The sequence below is a fragment of the Amblyraja radiata genome, chromosome 14 (assembly GCF_010909765.2).
Source record: "Amblyraja radiata isolate CabotCenter1 chromosome 14, sAmbRad1.1.pri, whole genome shotgun sequence".
In the NCBI taxonomy this organism is placed as follows: Eukaryota; Metazoa; Chordata; class Chondrichthyes; order Rajiformes; family Rajidae; genus Amblyraja; species Amblyraja radiata.
In genome coordinates this window covers 51,482,878-51,500,665 of record NC_045969.1, presented here as the reverse complement: position 1 = coordinate 51,500,665, position 17,788 = coordinate 51,482,878, and the positions used below count along the sequence as shown (strand labels likewise).

Below are 17,788 nucleotides of genomic sequence, written 5' to 3'. Positions count from 1 at the left end.
TCCTTTGCCACTCTAAGAGGTTGTATAAGGTGTTGATATCACGGGTGAAAAGTGTTCGGAGACTGTGTGGGCTCGCCTCCCTCATCCATTGCAGCGGGTAATTCTGCATTTCAGTAACACCCGGTGCTGCACAACCCTTGTTGCAAGGAGAGGGGTTTGTATTGCTGTTGCCCACCCTCATCGTGTGAATGCATTGAACCCACTGCCAACAAACGGTCAGCTGTTCAGCCAAATCCAGGCGGATGGCTGGCCCGTTAGGACCCACGTTTCCATGGAAATGCTTCTTCGCTAGGCCGGAGACCAAAAAAATGCTTTCAATATGCAGCTCTTTACAAAGAGCCTGGTGACACTCTCAAACAAAATGGCCATTGAAAGCAGGATGTGTGGAAATGCTTGTGGGGCATCGGAAGGAGTCTGAGACACCGTCAAAGCACAGAAAACTGAGCTGAACTTCCCATTCATGCTGTTGTTCCAAATTCAGCTTGTGTATCAGCATGCACTTCACAATGTTGTTAGGTTATGAGCTGCCCATGATTCCTTATTTATTCAGACTAAAGTTATCTCCCTATGCCTGTAATTATGTGTGCGTTCCTATTGAATTTTCAGTGACAAATTTTCAATAATCTCAGCAAAGTTTTATTTTATAATTCTTATCTAAATGAGGGCCCCGCAGTTCAAATATTTTGAACTATTTGGAATTCCCAATAAGCCTTCAATGGAGAACCTGGGCGAGGAAGATGAGGATTGTTGAAATAATAAGTAAACCTTTACCTTTTCAAGAGGCAAATAGTTATGAAACTTTGTATCAGAGGACTAGTGAAAGTGGCACGATGGTGCAGCGGTAGAGTTGCTGCCTTGCAGCGCCAGAGACCCGGGTACCATCCTGACTACGAGTGCTGTCTGTACAGAGTTTGTGCGTTCTCCCCATGACCTGCGTGGGCTTTCTCCGAGACCTCTGGTTTCCTCCCACACTCCAAAGACCTACATTCGTAAGTTAATTGTTTAAGAAGGAACTGCAGATGCTGGAAAAATCGACAAAAAAGTTAATTGGTTTGGTATAAATGCAAATTGTCCCCAGTGTGTGTAGGATAGTGTTCATGTACAGGGATCGCCGGTTGGTGCGGACTCGGGGGCCGAAGGGCCTCTTTCCATGCTGTATCTCTAAACTAAACTAAACTACCAGAGCAATCAGAGCAGGTCTGTTTGTACTTCAGTTATAAATCTTTCCTTAGAATGAAAGTGAGAGCCTACCACTGTCTAGCTAAACATGGCACATCAATCAATCATTTTAAATGGTAGACAAGTGAGTGGTAGTGAGATGAAAAAAACCTTTGTGGCAGCAATTTTTTTATGATGTGGAAACCACTGCCTGAAACCTAAAGTATGAGAAAGAAAATGTTTTCAGGGCTTTTTAAAGTATTCGGGCCAACTAAATTCATGGGAAGGAACTGCAGATGCTGGTTTACACCAAAGATAGACACAAAATGCTGGAGTAACTCAGCGGGACAGGCAGCATCTCTGGAGAAAAGGAATGGATGACGTTTCGGGCAGAGACCCTTCTTCAAACTGAACCAACTAGGTTCAGCCATCAAGATGGTCCTTTTAAGAGATGAAGGAGCAAGGAGAATGGGATAGAAACATAGAAAATAGGTGTAGGAGTAGGCCATTCGGCACTTCGAGCCTGCACCGCCATTCAATATGATCATGGCTGATAAACAAACTCCTTCTGATTCAGGGATTCTATTCCATACCCAAATATGCGAGATATACTAAAATACATACATGAGTGCTAGTTGGAAGATCTTTCACATTGATGAAAACGTGTTGTTAGGATCGATCTGAATTTGCCTTGATTTGTATTTGTTTTCCCTTATCAAGAAAAGCATTCACCCTGTCCTCAGCCAATCCTGCTCAGCAATAGGGTGGCACAGAGGTGCAGTGGTAGAGCTACTGTAATACTGCCTTACAGCGCCAGAGACCCGGGTTCGATCCTGACTACGGGCGCTTGTCTGTACAGAGTTTGTATGTTCTCCCCATGCCCACATGGGTTTTCTCCAAGATATTTGGTTTCCTCCCACACTTGAAAGACCTTACAGGTTTGTAGGTTAATTGGCTTGGTATAATTATATAAATGTAAAATTGTCCCTAGTGTGTGTAGGGTAGTGTTAGCGTGCGGGGATCACTGGCCGGTGCGGGATCGGTGGGCCGAGGGGCCTTTTCCCGCACTGTATCTCGAAACTAAAACTAAAGTGGTAATCGGGAGGAATGCAGTGTGATTTGTGTGTCTGCATTTTCCCCACCTTGCCTCCATCTGCTGTGGCTGGTCATGGACTACCTTTGACACCAACATTGAGAGTTTCCCCTGGGATACCTTGACTGAGCCCATCTGGAAAAGCTTCTCCCGAGTCCCTGGCCTCCCACTCACCACGTTTTCCACCCAGCCCAACATACTCTCTCCCCACACAAGCCCAGCTCACTACCCACCCAGCGTGGCCTCTTAACCGTGAGCCCACATTGTGATGTACCCTGCACCTCCCCTGAGCTGACCTCAATGCCGATAATTGAGGGTTTATTATCTTCCAACGAGGTTGGGTCTGTTTTCGCCTCGCAACTCAACCCAAGATAAATGTTCTAAACAGTTGTGCGTGACTCCTGCCTTCTAAATCCTTCAGAATACCATGTCCAGCTCAACAGACATCAAGTCGTGTTCTGAATACTGAGCATTTTACCATCTTGTCTTTCTTACCAACTTCCTGTAGCTCGACTGTGTTGAGAATGTTTCCAGCAGGACTTAAATTTTCACAGATTCCCATTGTGCCCATTGTGACCATGGTTCACTGTGTTGTCGTGTTTGCGGGGGTTATACAGGCAGTTCTTACATTGCAGCTGGGTGCTTGGTCTATCTCTTTTAGGCTTATGTGTTCTGTACATCATTCACTACCCTCCCCCCTCCCCCAGCTTTAACACTGGCAAAATAGTTTGCCAGGTTTGCATGTTAAAGACCTGATTCAGACTTAATTCCTTCAGACTGATACACCAGACTGTTTGACTGCTGACAATTTCAAAGGCACATTATCTGGATTGTGCATTTAAAGATCCAATTATGGTCAGTAGGTTGCAAACCTGTTCAATAAATAATGGCCTAGAGGCAAGTGAACTATTTACGATCATGGTTTTCATTAAAACCCAAAATTAATGATATTGTTTCCCAAGTTTACAAAGCAGAGGAGTATTAAAGTTGTGCGATTCTATACTCCTTGCAGATATAAGAGCGGGGGATTTGTTTGGCTGTGGTGCCTGGATTATTTCTCGGGATCACAAGGCCATGGGAACAAGAAAAATGCAATGCCAAAGTTTCCCATGAAGTCTGCTTTCAACTCTCTGTGCTCATAGTGCAGTAACCTCATTGTTCTGGTCGATTGTGTCTACAGGAGAACTGCCACCATGGCGTAATTGTTCATGGAAGATTGTACATCTGTTCCCCCAGAGGATTTAAAGGGGCCACTGTCTTTGATAGAAAACTGATGGACAAAACCCAATGGCGTTTACAAAGCTTTGCAGGTTAATGGCTGCTTACATTGAACTGTGCCTCGATGCCACGGGATATCCTTGGGTGGGTTATGTGCGAGGTGTTGCTTTCCGATTCTAGCACTGCAGCCAGCTCCAGTGTGTGCCATGCATGGTGGCACAGTGGTAGAGTTGCTGCCTAATGCCTATGTCCCACTTAGGAAACCTGAACAGAAACCTCTGGAGTCATTGCGCCCCACCCAAGGTTTCGGTTCCCGGAGGTTTTTGTCAGTCTCCCTACCTGCTTCCACTACCTGCAACCTCCGGCAACTACCTGCAACCCCCGGGAACTGCCCAGATTCGATCCCGACTACGGGTGCTGTCTGTACGGAGTTTATACATTCTCCCTGTGACCTGCATGGGTTTTCTCTGAGATCTTCGGTTTCCTCCCACACTCCAAAGACATACAGGTTTGTAGGTTAATTGGCTTGGTGTAAATGTAAATTGTCCCTAGTGTGTGTAGGGTAGTGTTAATGTGCTGGTCGGTGCAGACTCGGTGGACCCAAGAGCCTGTTTCCGCACTGTATCTCTAAACTAAACTAAACTAAAATAAGCTTAACGAAACTAAAATAAAATCTTCCTAGTCAGTACTCAAAAATCCTGGGGAGATTCCCGGACCCGCCATGTTGCAGGCAAAGCCACATTCCCATCAAAATGTCATTAAAGATTTGTCCTATAACTTCATCTAAATGGCCTAACTCTTGTGCAGAATTTGTTTTCTTCTGGGGCCTGCTGTACAGTTTATTTTGCTTTCAAGATATTTTCTTCTCACTTTGTAATTTACCTTTCCCATCCTCAAATAATATCCGCGCTGCGTAAACCCATTGGGGCAGCCAAGGCATTGTTGGTCTGGTCTGTTTGCCCTGACACCAATTGCTACATGGAGATACACAATCTGCTCTTGAGCAATGGCTGAACAGTCTTTGAGATCTCCAGCCATCAACCGGTCACGGTGGGCAGTCACGGTGGCGCAGGGGTAAAGTTGCTGCCTTACAGCGAATGCATCGCCGGAGACCCGGGTTCGATCCCGACTACAGGTGCTGTCTGTATGGAGTTTGTACGTTCTCCCCGTGACCTGCGTGGGTTTTCTCCGAGATCTTCGGTTTCCTCCCACACCAGCGATCCCCGTACAGTAACACTACCCTACACACACTAGGGATAATTTACCTTTTATATCAAGCCAATTAACCTACAAACCTGTACGTCTTTAGAAAATGTCTACGTTTTTTGCTCATCCCAGGAAACTAGGAACCATTGACGAAGGGTCCCAATCCAAAATGTCACCTACACTGACCATGCCCGACTTGTTAAGTTACTCCACCGCTTTGTGTTCTGCTCAAGATTCCAGCATCCGCACTTCATTACGTTGCCAATTATATCCTGTTTGCCGCTGGTCCACCGGGCCAATATACCTACGGGCGGCATGGTGGCGCAGCGGTAGAGTTGCTGCCTTACAGCGCTTGCAACACCAGAGACCCAGGTTCGATCCCGACTACGAGCGCTGTCTGTACGGAGTTTGTACGTTCTCCCCATGACCTGCGTGTGTTTTCTCCAAGACCTTCGGTTTCCTCACACACTCCAAAGACGTACAGGTTTGTACGTTAATTGGCTTGGTCCAAGTGTAAATGGTCCTTAGTGTGTATTAATATGCAAGGATCGTTGGTCGGTGCGGACTCGGTGGGCCGAAGGGCCTGTTTCCGTGATGAACTAAACTAAAACCAAGAAAGCTGTTGAAGTGAAGATTAGTATGAAGTATCTATGTGATAAAGCAACTGTTTTTAGAGACGGAGGGAATGGACTATCATTCCATTCTATTGGGAAAGATGTTGGTTTTCATTCCATATATTACAATAATGGTAAAGTATAGTTAAGCGAGCATGCAAAATAGAATGGATAAATAAGGGGTTGATCTATTTAGGTTTACATTTATTATTGTCACTTGTCCCCAGGTACGGGAAACGTTTTGGTCTGCATGCTATGCAAACAGATTGGATATACCAGACAATCAGTTCAAACTCCAGAACAATGGATAGAGCAAAGGGGGAGATACAGAGTGCAGAATATAGTTCTTGGCATTGTAGTGCATCCTAGGAATGTGGAAGAAATATTGGTTCGGATTAGATTTAAATTTGTGTTGTTTATAGACGTGTATGTTGCTGGCAAGTTCAACAGCATATGGTGTCCTTCCCAAGAATCGAGCAGGTTGTTCGTTGTGAGGGAGGTTGTTATGGAGGGCATTTAATAGTGACCCACGTCGGTGGGTCTGGAGTCTCTTACAAGCCTGATCGTAACTTCGGAAGTTCATGTGATAGGAGCAGAATTAGGCCATTCGGATCATCAAGTTTACTCCGCCATTCAATCATGGCTGATCTATCTCTCCATCCTAATCCCATTCTCCTGCCTTCTCCCCTTAACCCCTGACACCCGTGCTAATCAAGAATATATTTATCTCTGCCTTTAAAATATCCATTGACCTGGCCTCCACAGCCTTCTGTGGCACCGGGTGGCGCCGTCAGCGATGGCAGCCTCGCCAACGGTCTGTCTGTCTATTCGTATATTTTTTGTTATTTTTAGTGTGTTTTAAAAAGTTTGTATTCATGTTCTCTGGGTTGTTTTATGTGGGGGTGGGGGAGGGGGAAACTTTTTTTCAATCTCTTATCTTGCCGGAGATGCGATTTTTTTTCCGGATCGTATCTGGAGAACCGTACATCATGGAGCTGGAGGCCTTGCTCGACACTGACTTTGAGCTCCACCGCGGGGCCGTGGACTTACCATCAGAGCCTGCGATCCCTTGTCTGGGATCGACGCTCCAACCACGGCCTACGGATTTCAATATCGAGGAGCTCGCAGTCTCGGGTAGAGGCTGATGTCGGGAAGTTTCAAAGTCGCAGAAGTTTCGACTGGCTCCGACCCGGGGTTCGATTGCCCAGCGCAGGGATCTGAGATCTCCCCGATGCGGGAGCTTGATCGCCCTGACGTGGAGGACCCAACCGCCAGCTACGGGAGCCAAGATCGTCCCGTCAACGGAAGGTTCGAGGCTCCCGACCATGGGAGAACAAAGAATGGACGAGGTTGAACTTTTCTTTCGCCTTCCATCACAGTGAGGAATGTGGAGGAGTCACTGTGGTGGATGTTCATGTTAAAATGTATTTTGTGTATTTTGTTGCTTTTTATTGATATGACTGTATGGCAAATCAAATTCCCCGTATGTTGCAAAACATACCTGGCTATTAAAGTATGAATATGATTATGATTATGATGGATTCCACAGATTCACCACCCACTGACAATACTCTGCTCTTCCTTGAATAACAGTGTGGAATCAGACAGACCCTCTATTTCAGGTCAGCACATCTAAGTGCTGTACAAAAATGCCAATCTAGACGTTGAAGAAAATGTTATTTTCCCTTTCAGCCATCAACTAGAATTTAATTAGGTATGGTCATAGAGTCGTACAGCAAGGAAATGGGCCCATCGGCCCAACCTACACAGACCGACTAAAACACCCCACCTAAACCAGTCCCTCCTTTGCACATTCTGGCCATATCCCTCCAAACACCCTCCCCCAAACCCCCACCCCCCCTGTGTGGGGAAAAAGTAGCATTCACCCTATCTATTACCCTCGTGATCTTATACAGTTCTATAAGATCACCCCTCATCCACCTGCGCCCTGAGGAATAGAGTCCCAGCCTTCCCAACCTGTCCCAAAAGCTCAGGCCCTCAGGTCCTGGCTACATCTTCGTAATCTTCTCTGCATTCGTTTCAGCATGACAACTTCTTCCTAGGGCAGGGCGACCAAATCTGTACACAATACTGCAATTGCGGCCTCACCAATGTCTTGTACAACCATAACATAACATCCCAACATCTATACTCAATACCCTGATGAAGGCCATCTTGACCACTGAAGAAGGGTCTTGACCCGAAACGTCACCCATTCCTTCTCTGCAGATGCTGCCTGTCCCGCTGAGTTACTCCAGTATTTTGTGTCTGCCATCTTGACCACCCTATATACCTGTGATACTACATTCTAGGAACGACTTATCTGCACTCCTAGATCCCTGTTGCTCCACAACAGTCCCAGGCCCCAGTCATTCACTGGAAGGTCCAGCCCTGATTTGATTTCTCAGAAAGAAGCATCCGACTGCATTAAACACCATTAACAAGAGTTCAAGTTCAAGAGAGTTTATTGTCTTGTGTCCCAGATAGGACAATGAAACATTTCCTTAGCCCACTTGCCCACAGATGTTAGGCTTACTAGTATGTAGTTCTCGGGAGATTTGTATGCCTCGGGATGTCCAGCACCTCCTTGACTGAAATACGGACTGTTCTCAAGACATCTCCATTAACTGTCCCAACTTCCCCAGTCTTCATGTCTTTCTCCACTGTAAAAACAGAGGAGACTTTGTTAAATGAACTATCATTTGCATTAGTCAATGGCAGGAGGTATCCAGGTTACAAAAGGGTTCCGTTCCTGAGAACTGTTCGTAACCCCAACTGTTTGTAGGTTTGAAATGAGCACCAACAGCTATGACAGGAGAGTGAATGGCAAGAGGAAGAGAGGCTTTCTCGGTGAGCGAGTGAGTGAGTGAGTCTGCTCAGTGTTCCCTGCTGAGCTCGGCTCCACTCACTCCCCTTTGTCAGGGCTTGGGAAAGTAGAGGAGGCACAGGGAAATCTCATTCCCAACAGCGGTAGAGTTGCTGCCTTACAGCACTCACAGCGCCAGAGACCCGTGTTCCATCCTGGCTGCGGGCGCAGTTTGTACACACTCCCCGTGACCGGCGAGGGTTTTCTCCGAGAACTTCAGTTTCCTCCCACAGTCCAAAGACGTACAGGTTTGTAGATTAATTGTGTAGGAAAGAACTGCAGATGCTGGTTTAAATCGAAGGTAGACAAAAATAAAGTTGGAGTAACTCAGTGGGACAGGCAGCATCTCTGGAGAGAAGGAACGGGCGACGTCTCGACCCGAAAATGTACCCATTCATTCTCTCCAGAGATGCTGCCTGTCCTGCTGAGTTACTCCAGCTTTTTGTGTCTACTGAAAATATTTGACTTGCTTTTCACTGGTTTAGGAGTTTTAGACATAAACATACTGGTGTATGTGCAGATAAACACACATTTACAAAGACGACCTAACAGTGGAAAGTACTTATCCTGTCCATGGGTGGTGGTGATTTCCTTTACTTTCATCAGACCGGGATGCCAGATTTAACAGAGCTGTTTTCAACTATAGTTAGTAAATATATTTTATGGGGATGCAGGCAGGAGGAGAATCTGTCATTTTATTACCATTGGTTGTTCAAATAGCCTGCAGGCATAACCTAAAATGGAACAGATGAAGCTGTTGTGTTGGAACAAGTCAAGGTTAAATAATTCGAGCAGAGTGGGGAGACTGGGCATTTTTAACTCTTTCATTCCCTTCACAGAAATCAGGGGCCGTTTCAGCTTCTGTAATCCTCCGCTTGCTTGCGATGGAGCAAAGTACTGATGCTGGGAGTAGATTATAAATGTTCATAAGGTCATAAGTGATAGGAGCAGAATTAGGCCATTCGGCCCATCGAGTCTACTCCGCCATTGGTTCATGGCTGATCTATCTCTCCCTCCAAACCCCATTCTCCTGCCTTCTCCCAATAACCCCCGACACCCGTACTAATCAAGAATCTATCTATCTCTGCCTTAAAAATATCCACTGTTTTGGCCATTTTGAATGTCGGGACATGGCTGCTGATTTTGGCATTGCGATGGGAGCTGTTTGGAGATTTCGGAGTTACCCTATCTTTGGTTTAGTTTAGTTTAGTTTAGAGATCCAGCACGGAAACAGGCCCTTCGTCCCACCGAGTCCGCGCTGACCAGCGATCCCCGCAAATTACCACTAGCCTACACCAATTAGGGACAATTTACATTGATGCCAAGTAACCGTGCCACCCTATGTGACAGTAATTTTGAATCAGATAATTTATTTAACAATGTCAGATTTTTGTATGTGTACGAAGGAACTGCAGATGCTGGTTCCATCGAAAATACGCGATCTCCCAGTTGATTAAAAATTTTAGCTCCCCCTCCAATTTCCCCATTGACCTTTCTGTCCTGGGCCGCCTCCACTGTCAAGGTGAGGCCCAGCGCAAATTGGAGGAACAGCACCTCATATTTCGCCTGGGCAGCTTACAGCCCAGCAGTATGTATTTGATTTCTCTAACTTCAATTAACCCTTGCTTTTCCTCTCTCTCCATCCCTCCCCCATCCTAGTTTCACTGTCTTCCTGATTAATTTTTCTGTTTGTTTGCCTCGTTGTCACCTTCCCCTAATCAAAACATTAACCATTCTACATTTCCTTATCAGCATCTGCTTTGATCTATCATTTTTACACCTTACCCTTCCATATCTCTGGTCTTCCTCTCCCCTGACTCTCAGTCTGACGAAGGGTCTCGACCCGAAACGTCACTCACTCCTTCTCTCCAGAGATGCTGCTTGTCCCGCTGAGTTACTCCAGCATTGTGTGTCTGTCTCAGCATTACATCCCAGTTGTATACTGTGAGATATACGTGGTGAACTAGTGTCCTTGTATCTAACAGCAAAGTGCTGGGGCAGAGTGAATAGTTTAACTGAATGAAGTGGTGATGTGGAATCGCTCACAAGTGACCACAACCACACACACTAACATACTCTAGTGTGAACAGGTGATCGATGGTCGGTGTAGTGTCTCCATGCTGTAAGATGGCACAGTGGTAGAGTGGCTGCCTTCCAGCGCAGAAACACGCGTTCGATCCTGACTACGGGTGCTGTCTGTACGGAGTTTGTACGTTCTCCCATAACTAGCATTGGACTTCTCCAAGATCTTCAGTTTCCTCTCACACTCCAAAGACGTACAGATTTGTTGGTTAATTGGCTTGATATAATTGTAAATCGACCCTAGTGTATGTACGATAGTGTGAGTGTGCGGTGATCACTGGTCGGCGCGGAAGGGTCTATTTCTACGCTGTATCTCTAAACTAAAGTAAACTAAACATTCAGCTACAATTTGTTATCCTGTCTGGAGAGAAGACTTCAACTGCAGTTGATCAATGCGTCTGCAGTAGTTACAAACACAACCGTTTGCAATAGTGAATCTCACCACAACACCCTCCATCACAATGCTGCTCACTGCACCATGGCAGTAACTCCATTAAACAGCACAGACAGTGGCCTGGAGTTCACTGGACGTTGTCAGTGGTATCACAGAGGACAACAATAGAATACAATAGAATAGAATACGTTTATTGTCATTGCACAAACAACTATGCAACAAAATTCCATTGCAACTCCTTCGGTGTGCACATAAAAGACACAGTATAAAAATGTTTTAAAAGAACAAAACACAACAGCCATTGACTCAAGACACAAGAACAGCAAGAACATAATAAATAGGTATTAAAAAAAAAATCAAGATGTAGGGATTGAAGAAGGGTCTCGACCTGAAACATCGCCCATTTCTCTTCTCCAGAGATGCTGCATGTCCCTATATGTTTCAATAACATCCCCTCTCATCCATGACTATTTTTTCTGGAATCTTTTGTGGATGTAACTAGGAAAATGGACAAATGAGAGCCAGTGGATGTAGTGTACCTGGACTTTCAGAAAGCCTTTGATAAGGTTCCACATAGGAGATTAGTGAGCAAAATTAGGGCACATGGTATTGGGGGTAGAATGCTGACATGGATAGAGAAGTGGTTGGCAGACAGGAAACAAAGTGTAGGGATTAACGGGTTCCTTTCAGAATGGCAGGCAGTGACTAGTGGGATACTGTAAGGCTTGGTGCTGGGACCACACCTATTTACAATATACATTAATGATTTAGATGAAGGGACTTAAAGTAATATTAGCAAATTTGCAGATGACGCAAAGCTGGGTGGCAGCGTGAACTGTGAGGAGGATGCTCTGAGGATGCAGGGTGACTTAGACAGGTTGGGTGAATGGGCAGATGCGTGGCAGATGCAGTTTAATGTGGATAAATGTGAGGTTATCCACTTTGATGGCAAGAACCAGAAGGCAGATTATTATCTGAATGGTGTTGTTAGGAAAAGGGGAAGTACAACGGGATCTGGGGGTCCTTGTGCATCAGTCACTGAAAGTAAGCATGCAGGTACAGCAGGCAGAGAAGAAAGCTAATGGCATGTTGGCCTTCATAACAAGAGGAGTTGAGTATAGGACCAAAGACGTCCTTCTGTAGTTGTACAGGGCACTGGTGAGGCCACACCTGGAGTATTGTGTGCAGTTTTGGTATCCAAATTTGAGGAAGGACATTCTCGCTATTGAGGGAGTGCAGCGTAGGTATACAAGGTTAATTCCCGGGATGGCGGGACTGTCATATGCTGAGAGAATGGGGCGACTGGGCTTGTATACACTGGAATTTAGATGGATGAGAGGGGATCTTATTGAAACATAAAGGATTATTAAGGGATTGGACACGCTAGAGGCAGGAAACATTTTCCGAATGTTGGGGGAGTCCAGAACTAGGGGGCCACAGTTTAAGAATAACGGGTAGGCCATTTAGAAGGGAGATGAGGAAAAACTTTTTCACCCAGAGAGTTGTGAATCTATGGAATTCTCAGCCTCAGAAGGCTGTGGAGGCCGATTCTCTGGATGCTTTAAAGAGAGTTAGAAAGAGCTCTGAAAGATATCAGAGTCAAGGGATATGGGGAGAAGGCAGGAATGGGGTACAGATTGTGGATGATCAGGAATGTTCACAGTGAATGGCGGTGCTGGCTCGAAGGGCTGAATGGCCTACTCCTGCACCTATTGTATATTGTCTATTGGGTCAGGCAGCAAGTATGGTGATGGAAGTAGAGTTAAGATTTCTGGTCAAAGGCTCTATGTTAGCACTCATAAGAGGAAAAGCTCACGTTATTCTGGGGGGGTTCCTCGATGGGCATTGAAACTTGCCAAATAGTGAAAGGCTTGGATAGAGTGGATGTGGAGGAGATGTTTACACTGGTGGAATGGATGATCCATCAGTGCATGGAGGATGATTTCAAACAAGTCCCATACTTGGTACAACGATCATGTTGGCCTGTTCATGGATTATCCTTGGGCTCTCTACAACTTGCCTCAATTCTGCACCACCTTCTGACGAAGCGACTCTCGAAGGTTCACAACCCACTCAATAAAGGATCAGTATTATGAAATAAGGTTGCTTTGCACCTGATTTGAAAATGTATGGAATATCTAAAGCAAACCTAATCGTAACAATATATTTTTTTTTTGATAGTAACTAATATCTATATAGGTCTTGCTCATTGTGCTTGGAGAGCAGAGATTGTGCTTTCAGTTGATACAATTGTTTGCTCTCTAACAATTGCTATCAGGATATGTGGATTTTCATTTGTTGAAGTGATGTTTAGTGTTGTAATATTTTGATAAATCTTTACATAGATACATAGACAATGGGTGCAGGAGGAGGCATTCGAGTGAGCACCGCCATTCAATGTGAACATGGCTGATCATCCAGAATCAGTACCCCATTCTTGCCTTCTCCCCATATCCCTTAATTCTGCTAGCCCTAAGAGTTTTATCTCACTCTCACTCTCCATCCAGTGAATTGGCCTCCACTGCTGTCTGAGGCAGAGAATTCACAACTCTCTGGGTGAAAAAGGTTTTCCTCACCTCAATTTTAAATGGCCTACCCCTTAATCTTAAACTGTGTCCCCTGGTTCTGGACTCCCCCAACATCGGGAACATGTTTGTTGCAACTAACTTGTCCAATCCCTTAATAATCTTATATGTTTCTATAAGATATCCTCTCATCCTTCAAAATTCCAGAGAATACAAGCCCAGTTGTTCCATTTTTTCATCATATGACGGTCCTACCATCCCTGGAATTAACCTCATGAACCTACGCTGCACAGGAATGTCCATCCCCAAATTATGAGACCAAAACTGCACACATTACTCCAGGTGTTGTCTCACCAGGGCCATGTACAGCTGCTGAAGGACCTCCTTGTTCCTATATTCAAATCCTGCCGTTATGAAGGCCAACATGCCATTAGCCTTCTTCACTGCCTGCTGTACCTGCATGCTTACTGTTTTATTTCAGGGATGATGTAGCTGGAGTAGGGAGTTTCCATTGTCCAGCCTCAGATAAAATAGCTGGACAATGTCAAGCTGTTATATGAGCACAGAGCATGGAGAGTGTCATGAAACTGTTACCAAGGCAGTTCCACGACCCATAGTTTATGTTCTGTACTTATTATTATCTTCATAGAAGAGTTTAAAGAATATCAAGGAATATAGAACCCTGAAGGGAATATATATAGGTGTACTGACCAGCCATTAATCAGTTTAATAGTGGATCAGGTTTGAAGAGCTGAACGGCTTCTCTCCTCAACACCCTCCTCCCCACTTTCGTGTTCCTTTTCTAGGTCTGCACAAAACTTGAGATTCTTTAGTTTACAACAGAAGTCTTTAATGTTTCACTCAATGCTGGCAGCAAGACACTGTCTGTCGACAGGATCAACTACATACAAGACATCTCCCTTTGTCCTGTGCAGCGCCACCTGCTGCACGGGAGGAGCAACGGGTCCTCCCACCCCACACAGTCCACCAAACATCACACCCCACCATATCTTAACCCTAAAGCCTCGTTAGAACATGGTCACGATTGGTACAGAAGAGGGCTCCACACATCTCCATATCAGTGTCGGCCATTCCTCACAAGACCAGAGCAGCTTCATGTCGGTGTGATTTATGTAGCCCGCTGGTGAAGAAACTTGTCACTTACCACCTTGCTCTCTTCCTTTCCGCAGGTTGCTTTGAGTGCTGCATTAAATGCCTCGGCGGAGTCCCGTATGCATCGCTGGTGGCGACGATTTTGTGCTTCTCCGGAGTGGCGTTGTTCTGCGGCTGTGGTCATGTGGCCCTCACGAAGGTGGAGAGGATTGTGCACGTGTACTTCTCCACCAACCCCAGCGACCATGTCATGCTGATTGACGTGTAAGTCGTGCAATTTTCCCATCACACCACATCAACTAAAAGCTTTCCACAGTACCTCAATACACGTGATAATAGACTGAACTGAACAGAACACTTTCTTTATTCTGACTTTACTTTTCATGGAGTGACTGGGGATGGCTTGGTGTGATAGATTCCGCTGAGCTCCAGGGTGGGTTTGAACATTGCCTGACATCACAACGGGTGGCATGGTGGCGCATCGGTAGGGTTGCTGCCTTACAGCGGTAGAAACCCGGATTCGATCCTGACTATGGGTGCTGTCTGTATGGAGCTTGCACGTTCTCCCCATGGCCGCGTGGGTTTTCTCCGAGATCTTCGGTTTCTTCCCAAACTCAAAAGAAGTACAAGTTTGTAGGTTAATTGGGTTGGTATAAACATAAAATAATTGTCACTAGTGTGAGTAGGATAGTGGAAGATGATGTGCGGGGATTGCTGGTCGGCGCGGATAGGGAGGGCCGAAGGACCTGTTCCCACGTTGTATCTCGAAACTGAAACTAAACTAGACAGCCCCAGTCAATGTCTTTTCTCCATTCATCAGCAAGCCTCTCGTGGCAGTATATGCAGTGTGGGAGGATCTATTGGTGTATAAATAGGCTTGAGCTGGGAATATTAGGTTAAGGGAAAATAATGCCAAGTTCCATTTCTATTAAATATCATTTTCAAATCCTTACTGATCCTTTTGCGGTCAACTGGGGTTTTCAATTAATTGATTGCCTTTTTATTTATCTGATTTTAATAACTTGCCTCTTAGAGGAATAGATTGGGTAGATGCACATAATCTCTTGCCCAGACTAGGTTCAAGGTGAAGGGGAAAAGATTTAATAGGAATCTAAGGGGTAATTTTTCCACACAAACGGTGGTGGGTGTATGGAGCAAGCTGCCAGAGGAAGTAGTTGAGGCTGGGACTATCCCAACGTTTAAGAAACAGTTAGAAAGGTACATGGATAGGACAGACTTGGAGGGATATGGACCAAATGCAGGCAGGTGAGACTAGTGTAGATGGCCGTTGTGGGCAAGTTGGGCCGAAGGGCCTGTTTCCACACTGTTTCACTCTATGACTATGACTCTTGCAATAAGATATCTGCACCAAGATATTATCTGACAATAACTGGATCTAAAAGCGCTCTAAGGTGAGAAGGATGGGGTAGAGGGAACACAGTCACAGCTAACACCCCCCCGCTCTCTACCTCGTTGTATTTGCAGTTCTTGCAGCTGTTGTTGAAGGCCACTGTCAGAGTGTTGGTTGTATTGCCCCAGCAGTGCGTTGCCTTTGAGGGCCTGGTCTACAAGTAGATGGGATTGGAATAGGTGGAGAGCCCTGGGTTTTGTGAGCACTGTAGCTGACAACCAGCTTTGCAGCAACAGGGATGTGGTTTTGACAGCACAGTGTTTGGGAGTAGCACAGGCGTCACTGAAGGAAAGGGCTGGCAGGACATTTGCATCTTTAAAATCAGCAGGTAAATGCGGGTGAAGAAAGCAGAATGGGCCTGAAGCTGCCCACCCCCTTTCCCCAAGGAGTCCTACACTACCTCGACATCCTATGGCGGATGCAGTCCAACTTTATTGGAGGACTTATTGTTTTAGTTGATGCGCACATCATCGCATTCCCCCGACCCAACGATCACCCATACACTACGCACTGGGGGCTATTTTACAGAGGCCCATTAACCTAGAAACCTGCACAACTTTGAAATATGGGAAGAAACAGCAGTACCCGGAGAAACCCCACGCAGTTACAGGGAGAACGTGCAAACTCCGTACAGCCAGCACTTGAATTCATGATCGAACCCATGTCTCTAGTGCTTTAAGGCTGCAACTCTGCCCCGGTGCCCCTATACAAGGTTCGCCCAGTGAGGCTATATGGGTGGAGCTGAGAAATAAAACGAGGCCAATCACATTTCTTTGTGGGTTTACCGTAGGTCATCAAATAGCCAATGGTAAATAGAAGAACAAATATTCTAGGAGATTGCAGACTGCTGCAAAACTAATAGAGTTGTCGTAGTTGGGATTTTAACTTTCCTAATATAGAATGGGACTGTCATAGTGCCAAGGGCCTAAGTGGGGTGCAATTTGTCAAATGTGTTCAGGAACGTTTCTTTGAGCAATATGTTGAGGGCCATATAAGTGGGAGGGCAAAACCTGATCTACTGTGAGGAAAAGGAGCAGGGCAAGTGACTGAACTGTCAATGGGCGAGCGTTTTGGGAACAGCGACCACAGTTCTATTCATTTTAATTTGAGGACCAGCCTCGTCCTTATTCATAACTATTTGAAAGTTCTCAATTGGGTCACCAACTTTGATGGTTTCGGACGGGAACTTGCAAAAGTTGATTGGAGTAGGTTGTTTGCAGGCAAAGGGGTTCTAGAAAGTGAAATGCCTGCAAAAGTGTGATGATGAAAGATCAGGGTTTCCCCATAGAGTGGAGGCAAGGCAGTGGGCAGGAAGCAGGAGGAGGTGTGGCTCAGGTATACTTGGGATCAACTGTATCTGTGGAGGATTGTAGAGGATGAGAAGCATACTTAAGAACGGGAGGGCAAAAAGAAGCCATTCGATAGCTCTGGCAGATATAATTAATGAAAGCCAAAGATTTTTTTATTACATTCAAAGAAAAAGGGTATCTGTGAGAATATGGGTCCTGAGAAAGCAAATTGGTTATTTATGCATGGAGCCACAGGAGATGAGCAAGGTACTCATAGTTTAAGAAGGAACTGCAGATTCTGGTAAATCAAAGGTAGACAAAAATGCTGGAGAAACTCAGCGGGTGAGGCAGCATCTGAGCCTTCATAGAGTCATAGAGCCTTCGGCCCAACTCGCCCACACTGGCCAACAATTTCCCATCTACCCATGTCCCACCTGCCTGCGCCTGGTCCATATCCCTCCAAACCTGTCCAATCCATGTACCTGTCCAACTGTTTCTTAAACTGTGGAATAGTCCCAGCCTCAACTACCTCCTCTGGCAGCTTGTTCCATACACCCACCACCCATTGTGTGAAAAGGTTACCCCTCAGATTCCTATTAAATCTTTTCCCCTTCACCTTGAACTTATGTCCTCTGGTCCTCAATTCCCCCACTCTGGGTAAAGTACACTGTGCATCCACCCGATCTATTCCTCTCATGATTTTGTGTATCTCTATAAGATCTCCCCTCATCCTCCTGCACTCCATGGAATAGAGACCCAGCCTACTCAACCTCTCCCTATAGCTCAGACTATTACTCGATAAATATATAATTATGAAAG

General features: G+C 45.6%; 1 protein-coding gene across 4 annotated transcripts in view; it reads left to right on the top strand.

Annotated features, from left to right (window-relative positions):
* The window catches only part of gpm6b (glycoprotein M6B), a 186,252-nt gene that overhangs the window by 131,642 nt on the left and 36,822 nt on the right, over positions 1–17,788 (top strand). For all 4 annotated transcript variants that reach the window (XM_033033352.1, XM_033033348.1, XM_033033350.1 and 1 more), the window contains one exon: positions 14,347–14,533. In XM_033033352.1, coding sequence (XP_032889243.1) covers positions 14,347–14,533 — 187 coding nt within the window. The remainder of the gene's footprint in view (positions 1–14,346; positions 14,534–17,788) is intronic.